The 20473-nt window shown below is 31.6% G+C and overlaps 1 protein-coding gene and 5 non-coding genes across 7 annotated transcripts in view; 1 reads left to right on the forward strand and 5 right to left on the reverse strand.

Moving 5' to 3' along the window:
• LOC124419097 overlaps positions 1 to 20473 on the reverse strand; it is a 361713-nt gene that overhangs the window by 106680 nt on the left and 234560 nt on the right. The window contains exons 1-2 of one of the 2 annotated variants that reach the window (XM_046947432.1): positions 2929 to 3067; positions 2845 to 2867 (exon numbers count right to left, since the gene is read on the reverse strand). In XM_046947432.1, the coding sequence (XP_046803388.1) occupies positions 2845 to 2857 (13 nt within the window). In that variant the 5' untranslated portion in view covers positions 2858 to 2867; positions 2929 to 3067. Of the gene's footprint in view, positions 1 to 2844; positions 2868 to 2928; positions 3068 to 20473 lie in introns of those variants that run through there. The other variant, XM_046947430.1, reaches the window with a different exon arrangement.
• Trnas-uga lies at positions 3278 to 3359 on the reverse strand. Its single transcript has one exon. It is a non-coding gene; the product is annotated as a tRNA-Ser (tRNA).
• Trnag-ucc lies at positions 5823 to 5894 on the reverse strand. Its single transcript has one exon. It is a non-coding gene; the product is annotated as a tRNA-Gly (tRNA).
• On the forward strand, positions 6202 to 6273 carry Trnag-ucc. The gene has a single exon. It is a non-coding gene; the product is annotated as a tRNA-Gly (tRNA).
• Positions 6378 to 6449, reverse strand: Trnag-ucc. Its single transcript has one exon. It is a non-coding gene; the product is annotated as a tRNA-Gly (tRNA).
• Positions 6759 to 6830, reverse strand: Trnag-ucc. The gene has a single exon. It is a non-coding gene; the product is annotated as a tRNA-Gly (tRNA).

A 20473-nucleotide genomic window follows, 5' to 3' on the forward strand; every position in this document is an offset into this window, starting at 1 on the left:
TTAATAAAGTTTTAAAAAGTTTTCTAAGCTCTTTAAGATTTTCATATTTATCATAAAATCCTATTAAGTACAGTTATGTTGTATAAATGAGTAATTGTAAAAAAATATGTTGCATATACTAAAACAATAACAGCATACCTTTAACCAAACAAATCTAATAATCCTAAAAGGTAATGTGAAAAAAATAGTTGTAACTCTTTCCAGAAACCAAGCAGCCTACTAGAACTAATACCAAACTAAAACATGGTAAAATTCTAATAGAAATGAAAATATATAATCAATAACTTCCTATAACTCCAAACTAGAGACAAGAAGGAAAACCAATCATCCAATAACAAAAACAAACACACATGCAAAAAGGTTGTTAGTGCGCACAACAACATATTTTTTGTTTCTGCAATTCATGGGAGTGTGTGTATGATTGGAGCGCTTTTTTTTTGCATAAAGTACTGGACGCACTAAAATCCAACAGCACCTAAGAGTACATTGTGAAGCAGTAGTAAAGGTAAAACTCATCAGAAAAACAAATGAAAACAAACAAACCAATATGCAGATATTGACACTAGAAAGAGAGAGAAATATGAAAAATATTTTCACACACATAAACACAAAGCCAGGAAACAGAAAGGAAAGATCCTTGAGTTTTGTAGGCTTTTTATTGCACACATGCACACATACACAGAATACACGTAATGGCCAGTGAAGCATGTAAACTATACGTATAATGTGTGAGTACGCCAGCCTGAGTGTGTGAGTTTTTAAACTGACCCTTCTTCATACGTACTATTTCAACTCCCACCAAAAAAACATCAGGATGCATGTGCACAATATATATTCATGTTGTTTTTTTGCTATATTTTCTACATTTCTATGTGAGTTCTAGTATCTAAAGGCAGCAAAGTTCAAAATGAATTCGACAGCAGAAAAAAATAATTTCGAAAAAAAAATACAAAATAAAATTGTATTGAAACAAGGACTATAGTCCTTTTATTATTTCATTCTTTGTTTTTGTAGCCAATACATGAAAGAGATAGTAATACTGGCCAGTGGTCAGTTTTAGACGACCCCATATACATATGTAGATCATAGCATCCTATAGAGATATTTTGCAGAACACACTTGGTGTATGTGTTAATTAATAAAAAAAGCTAGAGAAATGAAAAGAGGAAAATATTGCCATCTCTACCTCTTTTAAAGAAGAGATTTAGAAAAATTATATATATTGGAAACTACCAAAAAGTTCACTGTGGTAAGAGTTACTGCCATGAGTTTCCAATTGCGTATCCATGGTAGTATTAAATTTTGGGTGTAGTCAATGAATTATAGGTCCTTAGAAAACTAGAGTTTTTGTTTCTTTTTTTAATGGAATTGTGTAAAATTGATGAAAACTTAATACCAATTGAATGAATGGTAGGACCATTAAAAAAGGATTTCAAATGTCATTACCATTAAGCCATCTATGAAATACGTTTGGCAATTTTCTATTTAAAATTTAAATTTAATTTGTTTAAAGTATAAATATATAAGAGTATGTTTGAAGCAATATTTTCCATAAAGTATTTCAAATTTCTGTCTTTCAATACACGCTTTTGGGTCCTATATTCATTATACCCTACACCACTTTAGTGCGGAGGGTATACTGTGTTTGTGCTGATGTTTGTAACTCACAATAATATTGGTCCTATACCCAGCTTTAAGTATACCAAACGTTTCAGGATCATTTAAGTCGATTTAGCAATGTTCGTACGTCTGTCTGTCTGTCCGTCCGTCGCCCATGTAAACGTCGTAATAAAACTACAGGTCGAAATTTTGAAGATAATTCAATGAAATTTGGTACATGATCTTCTATTGACCCAGGGACGAAGCCTATTGAAAATGGTTAAGATTGGTTCATTATTTCACCTAGCCCCCATACAACTGAACCCCCGAGTAGGGCTTGTAATCAAACTTCAGGTCGCAATTATGGAAATAGTTCAATGAAATTTTTAACATGAACTTTATGGTACCGTAGACGAAGCCTATCGAAAATGGTTAAGATCGGTCCATTATTTCACCTAGTCTCCATACAACTGAACCCCTGAATAGGGCTTGTAATCAAACTTCAGGTCGCAATTATTTGTACAAGAGGGCTCACAGGGAGTAAGGGTATATAAAAGCCTATCCTTGTAAATTTTGGTAGAAGAATTTACGTCTACCTCAAAGTTATTTATGTAGATTTTAATCCTTTTATTAGAAATTATAAGTGAATTTTGACCTTCAAGACATTTTCTGAAGGGGAGTTTGTATGGGAGCTAAGGTCAAATGAGGCCCGATAACTATAAAAATTAGTAGTGTCATTTATCATTCTATAAAACTAAGTTTTGCAGATTTTTGTTGACATAATAGAACATTTAACGTAAGTATGAACCTAAAGGCCCGATTCGGGGGTACAGTTGTATGGGCGCTAGGCGAAATAATGGACCGATTTCAACCATTTTCAATACCGTTCGTCCTTGAACCAAGAAAAGAGTAGCTAAATCGACTCAGATTTTGAGGCGATTGGTATACTTTAAGGTGGGTCTAGAGCTAATATTTTTGGGTGTTACAAACATCAGCACAAACGCATAATACACTCACTATAGTGGTGTAGAGTATAACTATATAGAAGTACCTCTTTTTATCGAGATAAAAATATAATTGAAAAAATATTAGGACTCTTTTTAAGGATTCTGTTGTATGTTGTAGATAAAATAATAGAATAACATTAATCATTTTTAATAGGCACCCACTATAGAGGAGTTATGTATAAAAACCTTGAATTTTACTAAAATATATCAAATAAATAATTACAATATAGTAACATACCTTGAAGGCCCATTGCTGTTGAGCTGGAAAAGAAACAAAAACAAAATTAATTACTATAACTACTAATTTTGCTTAAATACATACGATACTATTATACGGTTCCAAAATACATTTTATCTTCTTTGGAAGTTACTAAATTACCAGCTAATTAAAAAGCTGAAAAAGCAAACAAAAATCTATTTCATCTTGTATATGGAATTATGTATGAAAATTTCTAATTCATAAAATTTTCTATTATTTTTCACAAAAATTATTATTTTGTACAAAAAAAAATATTTCATACAAACACTTTCATTTGTAACAAAAGAACAAAACAAACTAATACAGATAATATATAAAAATGTCCAATAAACAAGCTTTTTTATTAAACTTTCTATAAATTTCGGAAAATTCCCTTTTTGTTGAAATAAATAATAATAAAAAAATATTTAATCGCTGCGGACAGGATTCGAACCTGTGCGGGTAGAACCCAATGGATTTCAAGTCCATCTCCTTAACCACTCGGACACCGCAGCTGTTGCAAACTATTTGCTTAATTAAAGTTTTATCTCTAGAGAGTAAAAGAACACACTAAGAAAAAGAGAGAGAGAGCTACTCTCAATTTTTGCACACAACTTTTGAAAGATTCAAACAAATTGCAAATGTTTAAAGCTCCAGAGCGTATATAAAAATTTTTGTGATGATTCATCAAACATTTCTGCTGTGCACCATTCACAAAACCAGATACGGGAATGTATATATTATTATTTTATTTCTATTTTAAATATATACATATCAACTTCAATAATTTAAATAGTAAAAACGAGGCTGACAAAAAATACCCTACACCAGTTATGAAAATAAAATGTGATTTGTTTCAGATCTACTTCAGTCAGTTTTTGTTAAAAAATGTGTACATTTAAGTTATTTTTCGAATGGTGAGCTTTGTATAGCGGCTAGGGTTAAATAAGGCCCAATCATCAAAAAAATTCATGAGGGTCTATCATCAAAAAATTCATCAGTCATAAGGGTTCGTATAGAACTTGGCTTTACACCGAGTGTATTAAATATAATAATGAACTTCAGTTGTATAGGTGCTAGGTGAAATAATTATCATTAGGCTTCATAACTGAGACAATAGAAGATCATGTAACAAATTTCATTGAATTACATATCTTTAAAAATGCGACATGTAGTTTGATTATAAGGTTTACGCGGTCGGACGGATATAGCTAAAACGAGTCAGAAAATATTCTAAGCCGATTAGTATACTTTAAGGTGGGTATAGGATCAATATTATTGTGTGTTAAAAACATTAGCATAAACCCAATATAACCCACTAAAGTGGTGTACATATGCTATAAAAATTAGAAATTGTTATATAATATTGGTCAAAAAATGAGCGATCTGTGTATAAGATTCTTTATCTTTCTTGAAAAATATTACACGACACCCGATGCTCAGATATAATAAGAACCCTTGCTTCTAGACCAATTCAAGCTGGAGAATTCTTTGTTGAATCAAGATAATGTAAATTGAAGACGACGAAGAATACTTTTGAAATTTAATTTAAATAAATAAAATTTGGTTTGAAGTCCATTGAAATTGTCGAATTATTAGTTTTCGTTATTATGTTGTTCTTAAGCTAGTAAATTATATAAAATATTATCAAAATAATCTGGATTATACTGAAATGAATATGGCTGATAGACTATTATGTGCTGTGATATAGGGTTCTATAAATCGACTTTCGAATAATCGAATAATAGACTTTTTGTGAAAAAAACGACTTTCGTCTATGAAAAAGGTCGAAAAGTCGACTTTGTTAATAAAAGTCGGAAAGTCAAAAAAAGTCGTAAAGTCGGAAAGAGTTGAAATGTCAAAAAGTCGGAAAAAGCTCGGACGAAGTTGAAAGAAGACGAAGTCGCAAAAAGTCAAAAAAAAAAAATCGGAAAAAGTCAAAAATAGTCGAAAAGTCGGAAAAAGTCAAAATATAAAAAAGTCTGCCCAAAATGTCTTTCCTTTGCAAGAAATATGATAAAAATCATAAAAACCTCAAAAAAAGGTATTTTTATCTTTTGATCCAGCTCGCTTAATATTGACCCCAGGACAAAAATTTTAAGAAAAAAAAGTCAAAAACTTTAAAATAGTCGGAAAAAATAGTCGAAAAAGTAAAAAAAATATTCGATAAGTCGAAAAAAGATCGAAAAGTCAAAAAACTCGAAAAGTCAGAAAAGGTCAAAAAAAGTAGGAAATTCAAAAAAAGTCGAAAACTCAAAAAACGTCGGAAAAATTCGACAAAAAAATTGAAAAGTCAATTATTTATAAAATACTAAAAGTCTAAAAATAGAAATTTAATTAAATGAAAAAAAGTTAAAAAATCGTCTTTTCATAAAATGCAAAAAGTCGACTTTTAACGAAATGCACACAGTTCGCTGAATAAGTTAATAAAATTTATTTTGTAGTTCAATTGAGATAACTTCAGCAAGCACTATCGCCATCAAAGTAGCGTTTCGATTTCCAAAAATCAAATTACTTAAATGTTTACAACTTTCTAAAATTGCAAAAAATATCAGCGTCAGTTCAGATATCAACAGAATACAACATTCCTCCACAAACTTTTTAAACGCTAGTCCCTATATCGAAAATATTCTTCAAAAAATTATTAATTAACCATCTCTGTTAGCAACTTACTGGTTTTAACTTGGAAATAAAAATATATATTTAATGATATAGAAAACTTCTTTTCAAGTTAAAAATTTATAAATTGTTTTTTCTGCTATAATTATGCAAATCTAAAATATGTAGTATAAAATGCAAATATTCAGATTGAAACTCAATGAACAAACAGAAATAATCACTTCTGTTTCTAAACATTAGTAAACTTCTATTAAGATGATTATTATGCTGAAGGCTTAAGATTTAAATTTATGTACATATTTTTCGTAAATTTAAATCTTATACATATTCACAAACTCAACAAAACATAAAAAGTGTTGTGCGTCGGCCGGGAATCGAACCCGGATCAACTGCTTGGAAGGCAACTATGCTGACCATTACACCACCGACGCCCCTGGCTCGTGTTTGTTTATAAACATGATTCAGAAAAAAGCATTAAGAAAGTCTAATAAAACTTCGGTTTTAAAAGTCCTTCAGGATTCTATAAGGATTGCGATTTAAAAAAATATATTTATGTATGTATGTATGTGTATACATAGTTTAAGTAATCTATTAATTGTAGAATAACAGAGTAATACTCTTGTAAAGAATGCATAAATACGCACGTGTATAGATTTCAATCCTTACTCATTAAGGATATTTTCAAGGCGTTCTTAGGAGCACTGATCGAATCACTTCTAGAATACTTTCTAACCAGATGCGTCGGTGGTGTAATGGTCAGCATAGTTGCCTTCCAAGCAGTTGATCCGGGTTCGATTCCCGGCCGACGCACATTATTTTTTGGTACAACTTTTTTTAAGAGATTAAAAATCTGAAAGATTTTTTTGGTAAACAAGTTTATTAATTACCCTTAAAGACGTTATGAAAAAATAGTGTGCGTCGGCCGGGAATCGAACCCGGATCAACTGCTTGGAAGGCAACTATGCTGACCATTACACCACCGACGCCTCTGTTCTGTCTGGGGTCGTAAAGTACATACAGTGTTAGCTTTTCTCTAAAATCATATATATTTTTATGTTTGCCCCTACTCAACATAACTTTGGGGCCAAAGAAATCCCCAGAACCAATTGTTTAAGCAATCGTGGATTAGAAAATATATAAAACTTATTTTAAAATTCTCAATAAATAATCAATTGTTAATAAGTAACTGTGTTGTCCACAGGTAGATTACTAGTGGAAAATAGTGGCATATTTCGAGGAATTCTTGAAAGATTTCTAGATTTAAAGGATTTAAATAAAATAGTTTATAAAAAGTGTGCGTCGGCCGGGAATCGAACCCGGATCAACTGCTTGGAAGGCAACTATGCTGACCATTACACCACCGACGCCTCTGTCTTAGACAGTTGCCAAAAGCTAACTTTAAATATCAATGTTTTTGACAAAATAGAATTATTTTCGATTCTATTAAAAAGAGGTTTTACTATTTCTGTTAAAACCGGATTTAAGAAAACGAAATTTCAATTAGGGATTACATTTATAAATATTTAGATAATTATAAATGTTTTTAATGATATTTTTAACAAATAAAGTTTCCATCAAACATATTACATTGTGTTGTGAACTAGTTCCCCATAAAAAATGGAAACATGCCATACATTTATGCACGCATTACATCACTAAAAATTAATCAATCATAATTGTTAGTTGTTGGCCATGCTTTCATTACATTTTTATATATAATATGCCTCCTCCCCTACAGTTGCTTCATTTAAAAAGACATTAAAACTAAAACCTCCTTGATTTTAAATCAAAAATAATTATAAACATTTCATTTTGCCATTAAGAATCCTCCCTAAAATAAGTTGTTTGAAAATTATTATAAACTCTAAAAAAACGAAAACTTCAAACGTTTTCGAGATATGTAATTGTAATTTAAATTAAAAATCTAAGTATAAAATATACGACCGCAGCAGAGTTTATACGATTCAAAATGCATTTATAATTGTTTTAAATGCAAAGAAATCTGACGGTTATAAAGATGTAAAAAACACCGTGTGCGCACACAGAAAAGTGCACAAATTGAGCAGCGATTTCCATTTTAAGAGTTTTAGAACTATACTTAGATTATGACAAGGTTATGAATAGATTATGATTAGACTATAACTAGACTATGATTAGACTATGACTAGACTAAGACTAGACTAAGACTAGACTAAGACTAAGACTAGACTAAGACTAGACTAAGACTAGACTAAGACTAGACTAAGACTAGACTAAGACTAGACTAAGACTAGACTAAGACTTGACTAAGACTAGACTAAGACTAGACTAAGACTAGACTAAGACTAGACTAAGACTAGACTAAGACTAGACTAAGACTAGACTAAGACTAGACTAAGACTAGACTAAGACTAGACTAAGACTAGACTAAGACTAGACTAAGACTAGACTAAGACTAGACTAAGACTAGACTAAGACTAGACTAAGACTAGACTAAGACTAGACTAAGACTAGACTAAGACTAGACTAAGACTAGACTAAGACTAGACTAAGACTAGACTAAGACTAGACTAAGACTAGACTAAGACTAGACTAAGACTAGACTAAGACTAGACTAAGACTAGACTAAGACTAGACTAAGACTAGACTAAGACTAGACTAAGACTAGACTAAGACTAGACTAAGACTAGACTAAGACTAGACTAAGACTAGACTAAGACTAGACTAAGACTAGACTAAGACTATACTAAGACTAGACTAAGACTATACTAAGACTAGACTAAGACTAGACTAAGACTAGACTAAGACTAGACTAAGACTAGACTAAGACTAGACTAAGACTAGACTAAGACTAGACTAAGACTAGACTAAGACTAGGCTAAGACTAGACTAAGACTAGGCTAAGACTAGACTAAGACTAGACTAAGACTAGACTAAGACTAGACTAAGACTAGACTAAGACTAGACTAAGACTAGACTAAGACTAGACTAAGACTAGACTAAGACTAGACTAAGACTAGACTAAGACTAGACTAAGACTAGACTAAGACTAGACTAAGACTAGACTAAGACTAGACTAAGACTAGACTAAGACTAGACTAAGACTAGACTAAGACTAGACTAAGACTAGACTAAGACTAGACTAAGACTAGACTAAGACTAGACTAAGACTAGACTAAGACTAGACTAAGACTAGACTAAGACTAGACTAAGACTAGACTAAGACTAGACTAAGACTAGACTAAGACTAGACTAAGACTAGACTAAGACTAGACTAAGACTAGACTAAGACTAGACTAAGACTAGACTAAGACTAGACTAAGACTAGACTAAGACTAGACTAAGACTAGACTAAGACTAGACTAAGACTAGACTAAGACTAGACTAAGACTAGACTAAGACTAGACTAAGACTAGACTAAGACTAGACTAAGACTAGACTAAGACTAGACTAAGACTAGACTAAGACTAGACTAAGACTAGACTAAGACTAGACTAAGACTAGACTAAGACTAGACTAAGACTAGACTAAGACTAGACTAAGACTAGACTAAGACTAGACTAAGACTAGACTAAGACTAGACTAAGACTAGACTAAGACTAGACTAAGACTAGACTAAGACTAGACTAAGACTAGACTAAGACTAGACTAAGACTAGACTAAGACTAGACTAAGACTAGACTAAGACTAGACTAAGACTAGACTAAGACTAGACTAAGACTAGACTAAGACTAGACTAAGACTAGACTAAGACTAGACTAAGACTAGACTAAGACTAGACTAAGACTAGACTAAGACTAGACTAAGACTAGACTAAGACTAGACTAAGACTAGACTAAGACTAGACTAAGACTAGACTAAGACTAGACTAAGACTAGACTAAGACTAGACTAAGACTAGACTAAGACTAGACTAAGACTAGACTAAGACTAGACTAAGACTAGACTAAGACTAGACTAAGACTAGACTAAGACTAGACTAAGACTAGACTAAGACTAGACTAAGACTAGACTAAGACTAGACTAAGACTAGACTAAGACTAGACTAAGACTAGACTAAGACTAGACTAAGACTAGACTAAGACTAGACTAAGACTAGACTAAGACTAGACTAAGACTAGACTAAGACTAGACTAAGACTAGACTAAGACTAGACTAAGACTAGACTAAGACTAGACTAAGACTAGACTAAGACTAGACTAAGACTAGACTTAAGACTAGACTAAGACTAGACTAAGACTAGACTAAGACTAGACTAAGACTAGACTAAGACTAGACTAAGACTAGACTAAGACTAGACTAAGACTAGACTAAGACTAGCCTAAGACTAGACTAAGACTAGACTAAGACTAGACTAAGACTAGCCTAAGACTAGACTATGACAAGACTATGACTATATTACAATATCACTACATCTTCAGCATAGTTTCTGATTATTTGTACCCAACTGTCATATCGCATTCATACATTTGTAAAAACGTACGATTGTACGAGACCATCTGAACTATGGCGAATACACACATTACAAAAAAAAGATAATAATTAGTCTTTAAATTTGAAATGCTTGGACAGCAACAATTTTTCCACATATCATCATTAAATTGCAATTTTTCACAATTTTCAAATTGTTTAAATAACAAACACTCTGATTTTTTTTCTATTCATTACAACACTAGTTCTGTTGCATGTGCATTGTTAGGCAAGACAAAAAGAATGCAAGTGGAAAAGAGGAGGGGGACAGAACAAACAGCATAGAATTGCATGAATGAGTGAATGGTATGAAAATCTATTTAATGTTTGAATATGATGGACGAGAGAGTGTAGCTGGACTGTATAGACAACAGAAAAAAAAACTAAGAAAACATTTAATAACCAACATCAAACAAGGAAGTTAAAAAAGTTAAAGTTTATATATATTAAGACAGCTAAAGAAATTGAAGAATACGAGGCATGCGAGGAAAACTTCGCTGTTACTGAAATATTACCATTAATTTTTACTTAATATAACCCTCGTATATCTTAAGTTGTGATGTGTTTTCTGTATAAAAATATTGTTTTTGCAAATACTTCAAACATACCACGTACAATAAGTAAGAATTAGTAACTAACATCTTATTCTATTTTTGATGAGTCTGCACTAAATTGTATTCTATGAACACTGCGCATAAGCGCGTACACTTTCTTTAACACACATCTTTCATGTATAAAATATAAGCGTATTCAGTGTTAGCAAAACTATTTGAATTTCCAACAAAACTGACAGTCTACAAGCAACTAGAATGTTTTAGTTTTATTCTTCTTCTTGTATGTTCTTTGTTTTCTTTACATTTTAATAGTTTTACTCACACGTAATACCATATGTAGTGTGTATATATGTTTATGGTGTCTCGTTGTGTGTGTAATAATTAATAACTCAATCCAAGCGGAAATACAAGACCCATCATATACTTAAGTAGATTAACTGTTGGCCGCGAAATGCCACTTGTTTGTTAGTGTTCTATTCTTTGAAAGATCGATGGTAGTTAGAAGAATGAGAACAATGTTTGAAAAGTGCGCGCGCGTGTTTTGAACAATATCAAAGAGAAAGGTTTCTGATGGCAAAATTGTTATGCATTATCTAAATGGAAAATCAATGAAGATTTATTTTCTGTAAAAAATTCTATATAATTTTTAAAATAATTGCAGTGGTAAGTAGTTTGAAATCAATAGACATTAAGGAAGGTATTGCAAACCGTTAACACATACATTTAAGACTACAGGTCATATAGAACAACGGTACCTTAATGTTGTATTATTAGGGATCATGATTTGACCATGACAAGACTAGACTATGACACTGTGACAATACTGAACTGTGACAAGACTGGAATATGATTAAACTGACTATGACAATAGCTCACCCGATTTAATGACTGCTAGTCCCAAAAATATACACATTTTGTAAAAAAGTCTTCACTCTAGAATGCTATAGGATGTTTATATTCCTCAGGGAAATCAAGATTCTGACTGGATTTCTAATTATCTGGAAGTTACATCCGTCTACGCCAACACATACACAAAATAAAGAACATATGTATATATGTTATGGAAAAGTAAGGTTGCATCTTGTATAAGAAGTTAATTAAATAAGGAATTCAATCATTTTTATGACCCATCAAATAGAAAAGAATATAATGAAATTAAATATGTATAATAATCGTTCATATCAAACTATTTGCATTATAAAAATATACATATGCTCAATGAATTTTATTTAAAACAAAAACTGTTGTCACCTTGTAAGAGACTATAATCATAAAAACGAATGATTTTTGTTTCGTTCACTTTTAAAACTTGGAAAAACAACATCTGCATTTTGGTACACAGTCAGTCAGTCGTTAGCCAACAGAGTCAGTCAGCTAACAGCATAAAGTATTATATGTATCAACAACAGCAGCAGAAGTATGAGCACAACCATGACATTAATTGTTAAATGTGTGACATTATTTTACACGTTAAAAATTCTGCGTAATCTAAAATTTTTAACGATTAATCGTAAACGAATTCACAATTTAACGCAGAAAAACGTGCAAACAAGAAATGAAATCAAGCAGCAACTGTTGCCAAAAAAAAAAATAACATAAAAACCAACTAACAACAAACAATATCGAGACTAAAATAACAACACGCGTTCAATATAAAAAGCGTTAATGAACACGACAGACACTTACTGGCAAAAACTAAAAAAAAAAAACAACAATATTGAACGAATATTAAATGGAGGAACCAATCTAGCAAAACTGTCTTTAAAATTTACAAAAATACAGACAGACATGCGGAAGGACTGATGAGTAGACAGACCGACAGTCAGACAAAATAATGTTCATATGTTTATTGTATGGCAAACAAGGTGGTCATACAGGTGAATACGAATGAATTGATATGGAAAACCGTTGCTTTAAAGGACTTTAAAGTGTTTGTGTGTGTATGTGTGCATGCTTTTGTGTCAGTCTTCCTTTAGAGAACATTGTTTAAGTAAATTGTATGGCATGCGCAAATTTACACATAAACACACGCACACTTGGTTTTGAAGATCTTTATTAAAGCCTAAAGGAATGATTTCTCTGTGGATTCCAAATTTCTGGTATTTTTAAGTATATAAAAACCAAGACAAATAGCTTAACGAAGAAATGAAGAGTTATATTCATATTCTATTTATTATTTTTTGGCAAAGAGATCGGACCAAAAAAACCAAAAACTATATTGGATTAACTGATCAACTCTGGTTTAAAGTTTCAGGACGAAAATTTATTGAAAATTTATTACTGCTAGATAAGTGGAAGTGCCTAAAATCACAATTTTGAAACTTTTCTGGGTTTCTTAGCATCTACATACACTGATACTCTACTATCGCCTCTAAACTATTAAAGGATCTGGCTCCGAAAAGAGCAGACTCTTAAGAGATCACAATACATTTGGAGTATTAACTTATCAACTCTAGTTAGAAACTGCAGGACCAAATATTCTAGTGATTAGTTGTAGCTTTTATGGTGTTAAAATAGGTCATGTGCCTTAATCACATGTTCGAAACTTTGTTGGTGTTCTTAGGGCCTACTTACTGTGATACTTCTCATTAAGTTTCTTAACAATCTAAGGAATCGTATAAGGAATAATATGTATAGCACCTTTAAAACTCTGACCATCACTCAGCTCACAGATCATGATGAACAACATTAAGCATGTGCAAGTTGGTAGCTGTGGCACATGCAAAAAAAAGTTGTTCGTTTGTTTTTTTGTTCAATTTTGCAATATTGAAATGATCCCCATACTGATCTATCTCCATTCATGTTCATGCACTTACTACGTATGTACATACAACAAACATACACACATACATATTTAGCAACTAAGAAAACAGAAATTGTGCGAATAATGTTTGATTTGTGATTTCACAGAAACCGAAACAGAAAAACACTCAAACTTACTGAAGAACAGAAGCAAACTTAAGACAAGTCAGGCAGGCTGGTAGACAGACAGAAGTCAAGCCATATGAAGACTTACCGACAGACAGACAGACACAGAAAAATGGACCCCCTTTTTCTTTTTAACTGAAATATTTGTTTTTGTGGTGATTTTGTTTTCGTTCTTTATGAAATGAAGAGTGTTTAAGTAAATTAAAAGAGTGTTGCTGTATGCCAAAGCAGCAACAACAGTAGTTAAAATTGCCCCTGCGTTTCTTTTTCTCAGAGTTTTAAAACAATTTTTCATATTTCATGTTGTTCTTATTCAAACATTTATATCAGTATCGGTTAAGAGTGTATACATTTAGCAGGCATCGTCATCATCATGCACTAACAATGTAAAATTATTAAAAATGAACAGCAAAAGCTTAACAAAAAACTTGTTGCATACAACTATATGCATGATGCATGCCTGCCAACGCAGTTTTTTTTTTTGTTTTCATTTGCAGTTTTACCTCTATTCGTATCTGGTTTGTTTTCAAACAAAAAAAAACTAAATACAAGTAGATGGTAATTTTTATTGAATTTATGAACAACTTAATTACATTCGTCCAATTAAACTTGGGAAAAGCAATTAATCAAAAAAAATCTTGTAGTGCACGATATTTGTATGCAAAATATACCACGAACTGACCAACCAGTTGGTTAAACAGACAAAGAACTTTTTATTGTTGCAATAACAGATGAAAATTATAATTTTATAGTAAAGTATGTAGAAAAAGTTTGTTATTTAGAAATATTTGTTAAACTATTGGTAATTACCCAGCAGTACGGCGAAGAGATAATGAAAGTTATTTCCACTAATGTCTTACCACCAGTTTGATCGTAATTTATATATGTACATATATTAGTGACGAACATTATCTTCAATAGCAAAGAAACTTGTCATCCTGAAGGATGACAGTTACGGCTCCGTCAGTAAACTTGTTTTTTTGTTGAGGTAATGTGTGGTTACTGCCACAAATGAGACAAACTACGATAATGACCATATTCCCTAAATGCCAGGTTAAATAGCTAGTTTTGGACTGTCCCCGGATCAGCTGGGTAATTATGATTATCGTTGGTATATTAAGAAGCAGTATAAAAGGTCAAGCGATTTTTTTTTTTGCCTTAACAATCACAATCGTAGTTTGTTTGCAATTCTCATATACAGGCCACACAGACGTTATGAATTGTTGATTAGCATACCATTAAATTATTCTTTATAAATTTATTCCTTGTTTACTAGCAAAATAGTTTAGGCAGCATATGAATGTATCTTTGTTAAGGTTAAACCTTTCAATGCGATCTTAACCACTAGTCTTAAGTGTTTTAGTGTCTTCGTAGACGATGTTGTAACTGCATTTCATTTAGCATTTTTAAAATGCTATCTTTAGAGACAAAATTAACCCAACCTTTGTTCTTGGCATGACTAGGTTATAGGGTTATGGTCGATATCTATTACAAACATAGTTTCCATAGGTTCTCTATTCCTCTAAAAGGCATCCCATTTTTCGATGGTCAGATCAGCATTTTTAATTCCAATAATTTTTTGTCTTCTTTGTTTGTCCCTGGGAGATGCTTTACACCTAGTTCATCAGGGTGCATATTGGTAAGATGCTAACCTCATCAACATGCTGGTCTAATGCAATTTTGTCTGTCGGATTACCGGTATCGTTAATTGCAAAGCAACGTCTTCTTCTAGCAACTTTAGTTATCAACTCCTCAGGTATTGAGGGAGAATCCGAATTTTCCTTTGTATCTACACCTTATAAAAATTCTTCCAAAGATGTTGGGAATGTCTTGATCTTCCCAAAGAAGATCAAAAAGAACTCAACTAAATCTAACAGCAATTCAGTTGTTGTTTTGCAAAGACGACATAGTCTTCGCACGTCTTTTTGTTTTGGTGATATAATTGAATATTTATATTCCAGGTTTAGAATATCAAAGAATATCTTATTGATAATACTAAATGTTGTTGGTTTCTATAGTTTATATATAAGGTTTGCTTATGGTATTCGATGCAAAAGTTATCATAATGAAACAAAATGGATACAGCGTGGCACTTCATTTAACTTTAAGCTTCCCTATTTCTAACAATTGAAATATTGAATAGCATATTTCATAGATCTTCGAAAGAAAGACTTACTCATTTCTCCATATTTTTGGTTTAACACTAAACTCTAAACAATCCTCTTATAGTTAACTTAAATGACTTCTAACCCTATGATCTATTAAAAAGTCCAATAAATCCAAAATTTTTCTATCCAACTACGCAACACAAATAAAGTACGTAAAATCTGATTTTCAAGTTTCCTTCCTGCTCCAGAAAAAAAAACTCCATTTTATAGGCGAAACAAAAATTTCAAAACTTCCCTTAAATTTGTTTTGGTAAATTTTCCAGTTGTTTAAATTGTTTTTCATCAAAGTATTTTTTCTTTTTCTTGCTGTGCTGCGCTGGACAAGCGCAGGCTTTTTAGTTGCACCGAACAACACAGCATGCAAGAAAAGCAAAACTAATTCGATTAATCAACAGCCTCCCTGTATCTTTTCATTGCTCTTTTTTTGTTGTATTTTTTTATTGCCTTGTCATGATAAGCAAAAACGAAAAATATTTTAGAACTGACAGGCTTTTTTTGTAGTTTAGGAAAAAATTCAGCAAAATAACATTTATAACCAGTAACTGCATGCAGCATGCATATGTATATGACTCCTTCTAATCCTTTATAGAAAAATAAAATAAATAGAAAAAACAAATCCTAGCATCATCTAAACACATTCAGGCAGAGTAGTGAGACCAGCCTTTACTTTGTTTGGTCATTTATAATCATTTTTTTGTTCATCCTTTCTTCTTTTTCATGTCAAAGTTTTTATGCGTTTTTCCAGTTAGTTGTTTTCGTCAGGTTCTTTGTAAGCCCAATGGAGAAAAATACATAGAGGGAATTTTTGTTTTAAATGATTCTATTTTTTTCTGCTATAAATCCGATTTTTTTCTAAGGACACATGTATGTTGTATGCACATACAAGGGTTGCTTATGTCCTTGTTTTGTGTTCTCAGTGTAAATTGGTTTGATGTTTGTTTTTTTTCTATTTCTTTCTATTTTATTTCAGTTTTTGCATCATACGCATTTGTTGGCTTTTAGTTTTTTTCAGTATTTTCGTATGCTGTTTGTTTCTGGTTGTGTCCTTGCATTACTATCGACAATTTGTTTGGCTATTTTCCTAGTCCTTTTGAGAGATGACATGATAAAAAAAAGAAAATAAACCAAACAAAATGTAAAATTATCATACATTCAGTTTGACCAATGCCCAAGAGACAAATGCAATGTTTTTCATCAGTACAATAGTAGTAGTGGGATGCATGGGGTGTAGTTTATGTATATTTTTTGGGTTTTATCCTTTTTTTTGATACGTTTTATACTTAAATTTCTGAGTGGAAGGAACTGTAGGTAGCAGCTTTTAAAGTTTATTTTTTTTTTTTGAAATCTTTTGTTTAGAAATCCCAGACAGATTATATTAATCAAATATTTCAATGTTTAAAAATTTTTCTTTATTCTGAAGTTCTTTAAATTTGCAACTATAACTTATACTTTATTCATATTCAATGTTAATATGGTCCCCATATCCAACTTAAATTTAAGACAATTGTCAAAGCAGAACTGACATGAAAAGACGTAAGCCCTGGAAACGACACAATCTAAGTCCAACCAGGCTAGAGTAATTATAAAACTGGTGAGTAGTTTCATCGATCCTATGAGAAACCTTATTACTGGGTTCTGCACTAATCATGAGAAATAATAGGACTATAAAAGGGACGGGATTCAGATTCATTACAACTATTATTGTCCCAATATAAATTACTGGGTTCTGCACCAAGCATAGGAAACGACAAGACTATAAAAGGGACGGGTCTCTAGTTCATTAGAATTACTATTTTCTGATATATAATGAGCAAGCTTGTTTTATACTCTGGAAGATGTTTATAGAAAATTAGATGTTGAAGCCATTTATTCCGAGAATATAAATTTTAACTTATCAAAACAATATCCACAAGTCTTCAAGTATCAAATATTTTTAAAATAAATGCATTACTTTTATACCCACAGTGCAACATTGTCTACTATATTTCCATTTTCTTAATGTTTCTAGTTCTAATCAAAGAAAAAACCTTTTAACGTATACTTAACAAGGATTAACAAAAAAAAACTAGTAAATTTTATATTACTCATACTACCCGCTGGTTGGTTATGTTGTTCTGTTTAATAAATATTATTTTCTTTCTTACAACTCAAAAGGAAAACAACAAAACTAAGATGTTTTTTTTAGTCTTTCAAATTTCCATTATAGTTTTATCTAATGAAGATTCATGTTCATAAAAGTTAAAAAAAACCTATGGCACACACTGACAAACAAAAAAAATCTTTCATCAATTAAGAACAAATTAGAAACAATGCTATTGCATATACCAACTATAGCCATCTTAGCCTGCTGCTACTGGTGGCTATAGTCTAGAAAAACAAGACATCATTCTAAGCTTCATTCCATTTAACAACGTCCATTGATATTAAAATCTTTCATATTAATGGATGCTAGAAGAAGCTGACACTTTTTCGTCATTATAGTAAATGAAAGACGAAACCATAATTTTGGGAGAAAAAAAAAAGGAAAATGTAGAATGAATATACTGTAAAAAAAAGTTGCAAAAAAACACATAGAATGTTTGTAACCGAAAAACGAAAGGAATGAATGTGGAAATAGTTGCATGAGTATGAGTTTTTATCTGCAGTTTTGTACACTGCCTAAAGTTTATTAGATTGGTTATACTATTGGAGACTTAAGAAGTGTTGTTAAATTCTTATTTTGACTAGGATATCTGTGTAAATAATGTATGTTAATCTAAAACTCTTTACAGCCGTAAGACATAACTTTGTATTTGGATTGTTTTCTTCTAACCTTTCCGGAATCGTAACACTTCCGTTAGGGAATTACAAAATTTCCTAAAGCTCATTACAAGTGCGCCTTGACTCTTCAAAAATCATCCTTTCATAAGGCTTAACATTTCCTACTTTTTTTTGTTTTGTCGTTAGATTGTATATGAAGAAAAAAGATGATGGTGCCAGCAGCATCTTTAGTAATATAAACCATTTTACTTGATGCTCTAACCGTGGCAACAACCAAAATATTATACAAAAAAAAACCCCTTCATATAGTTTTTGCATGAATTTTAAATTTTTTTTTGGATAAATAAGTAAATGTACATGTATATGTATATGTGTTTGTCCGTCCGTCTGTCTGTTTTTACGTATTTTCGTTATATTTTTGTACACTTCCATTTCGTTTAAGTTTTTGGCAAAGATTGATGAATTTTGTTGATGGTGATGACGATGTTGATGCTTTTTCTTTAGTAACCCTCCTCTTTCAAAACAAAAAAAAAAAAATAAAAATAATGTTGCACTTACCAAATAAAGGGAATCAAAAAAAAATGTTTAACACATAAAAAAGCAACAAAAATCTTTTAGTTTCTTCCCCCCTTTTCTGCAGGTTTTCTTCTTTCTTTCTTGTGTGTGAGTTTGGTAAGTGTGTGTGTGTGAATGTGCATGAGAGTTTAAGATCCTTAGTATGCATCCTTGAAATAACCTTAATCCGTGCTGCGGCGTAAAATGAATGATGTTTATAAGAATTCACAACGCTCTGGCAGTTGTAGAACAAATAGCAACAACAACAGTAGTTAGGAGTAGTACTAACCAACAACTGCATTCCATATATAAATAAACACCCAGTCGTTAACTTAAAAAATTTAATGTTGGTTAGTTAAAAAAGAGCTAAAGTCACCCTACTTGATTCTTTACCTTTACATTAGACTTTTATTAGAATTTTTAAGGATTCAGATTTCTCAGATAATATCTTCAACCCGTAATCCTTTAAATATTCTTATATCAGAGGGCGTATGATTAAGCTTCCAAGTAAAACTCTTTAAGATCGTTATCTAACCATTTTTCATAACACTAGTTACCATACTTACTAGTCTTCTAAAAGTTGACCTATTTCGGTTCATAATATCCATAGCTTAGTGTAGAGTACAAATAGACATACAACAGCATTTGGTAACATTTATGCATTCATTCATTCAATCTATTTTTCCTTTAGTTTAGTTATTCTTGTTACATTTATATATGAATTTTACCCCAACTTTTCTTAAAGTAAACTAGGGTTCCTTTTTAACTGCACTTGGTGTTTTTACTTTTTCTTACCATTTTTCATTTCGTTTTTCCTTATGTGTGCGTATAAATGTTTATGTATGAGTGTGTGTGTAAGTATTTTATATACTAGTTGTATACGTTTTTCCCCATTTAATGTTTTATGCATAGTAATGCGTTTCTTTCTTTATTTAACAAGACTATTTCATCTTCTATTTGAGGGTCCACATTTTTTATTTTTGTATTTTAATGTTATAAATGCTTTAAAATTTCATACATTTTTATCAACATTCGTTTAGTATTAAGGGGGAGAATTTGGTTAACCCTTTTGGGGATGAATGTTGAAATGAAGTGGATTTTCCGGTCCAGTATACGTGTATTATCTAAACTCTGGCTATTGTTGACCCGCAGCTTATCTTCCGAGATACAAAGACATCACTTCAGTTTACAACCTTCAGTTTACAACCACGCTGAATCGCGAAGTGCTTTACGTCAACCTTTGACGGTCTATTTAACGGTGGTATTTTTCAACCACAGAGCAAGAAAAAGTAACGATTCACCACCACCCCATTATGTATCTTCAGATCCAGCTTACTTGCACTTTGCTCAAGTATTCGAGCTATCTAATCTCTTGCAATATTAGATGTGTTGGAGAAGGACGGATGTCATGGGAAAATTCAAAAAAATTATATGTCGCTCAACCACAGCACTGAGATGGCTCTGTTGATTCGGTAATAGTAAATAGGAGACGTTATTGGTAGTCCGAAACATTTTAATTGACAAGACATATTTCATATTTTAGAGTAAAATCCAACACACTCAACCATGAAGGAAAATCGCTGATAAATTAAGGAAA

The sequence above is a fragment of the Lucilia cuprina genome, chromosome 3 (assembly GCF_022045245.1).
Source record: "Lucilia cuprina isolate Lc7/37 chromosome 3, ASM2204524v1, whole genome shotgun sequence".
Taxonomy (NCBI): Eukaryota; Metazoa; Arthropoda; class Insecta; order Diptera; family Calliphoridae; genus Lucilia; species Lucilia cuprina.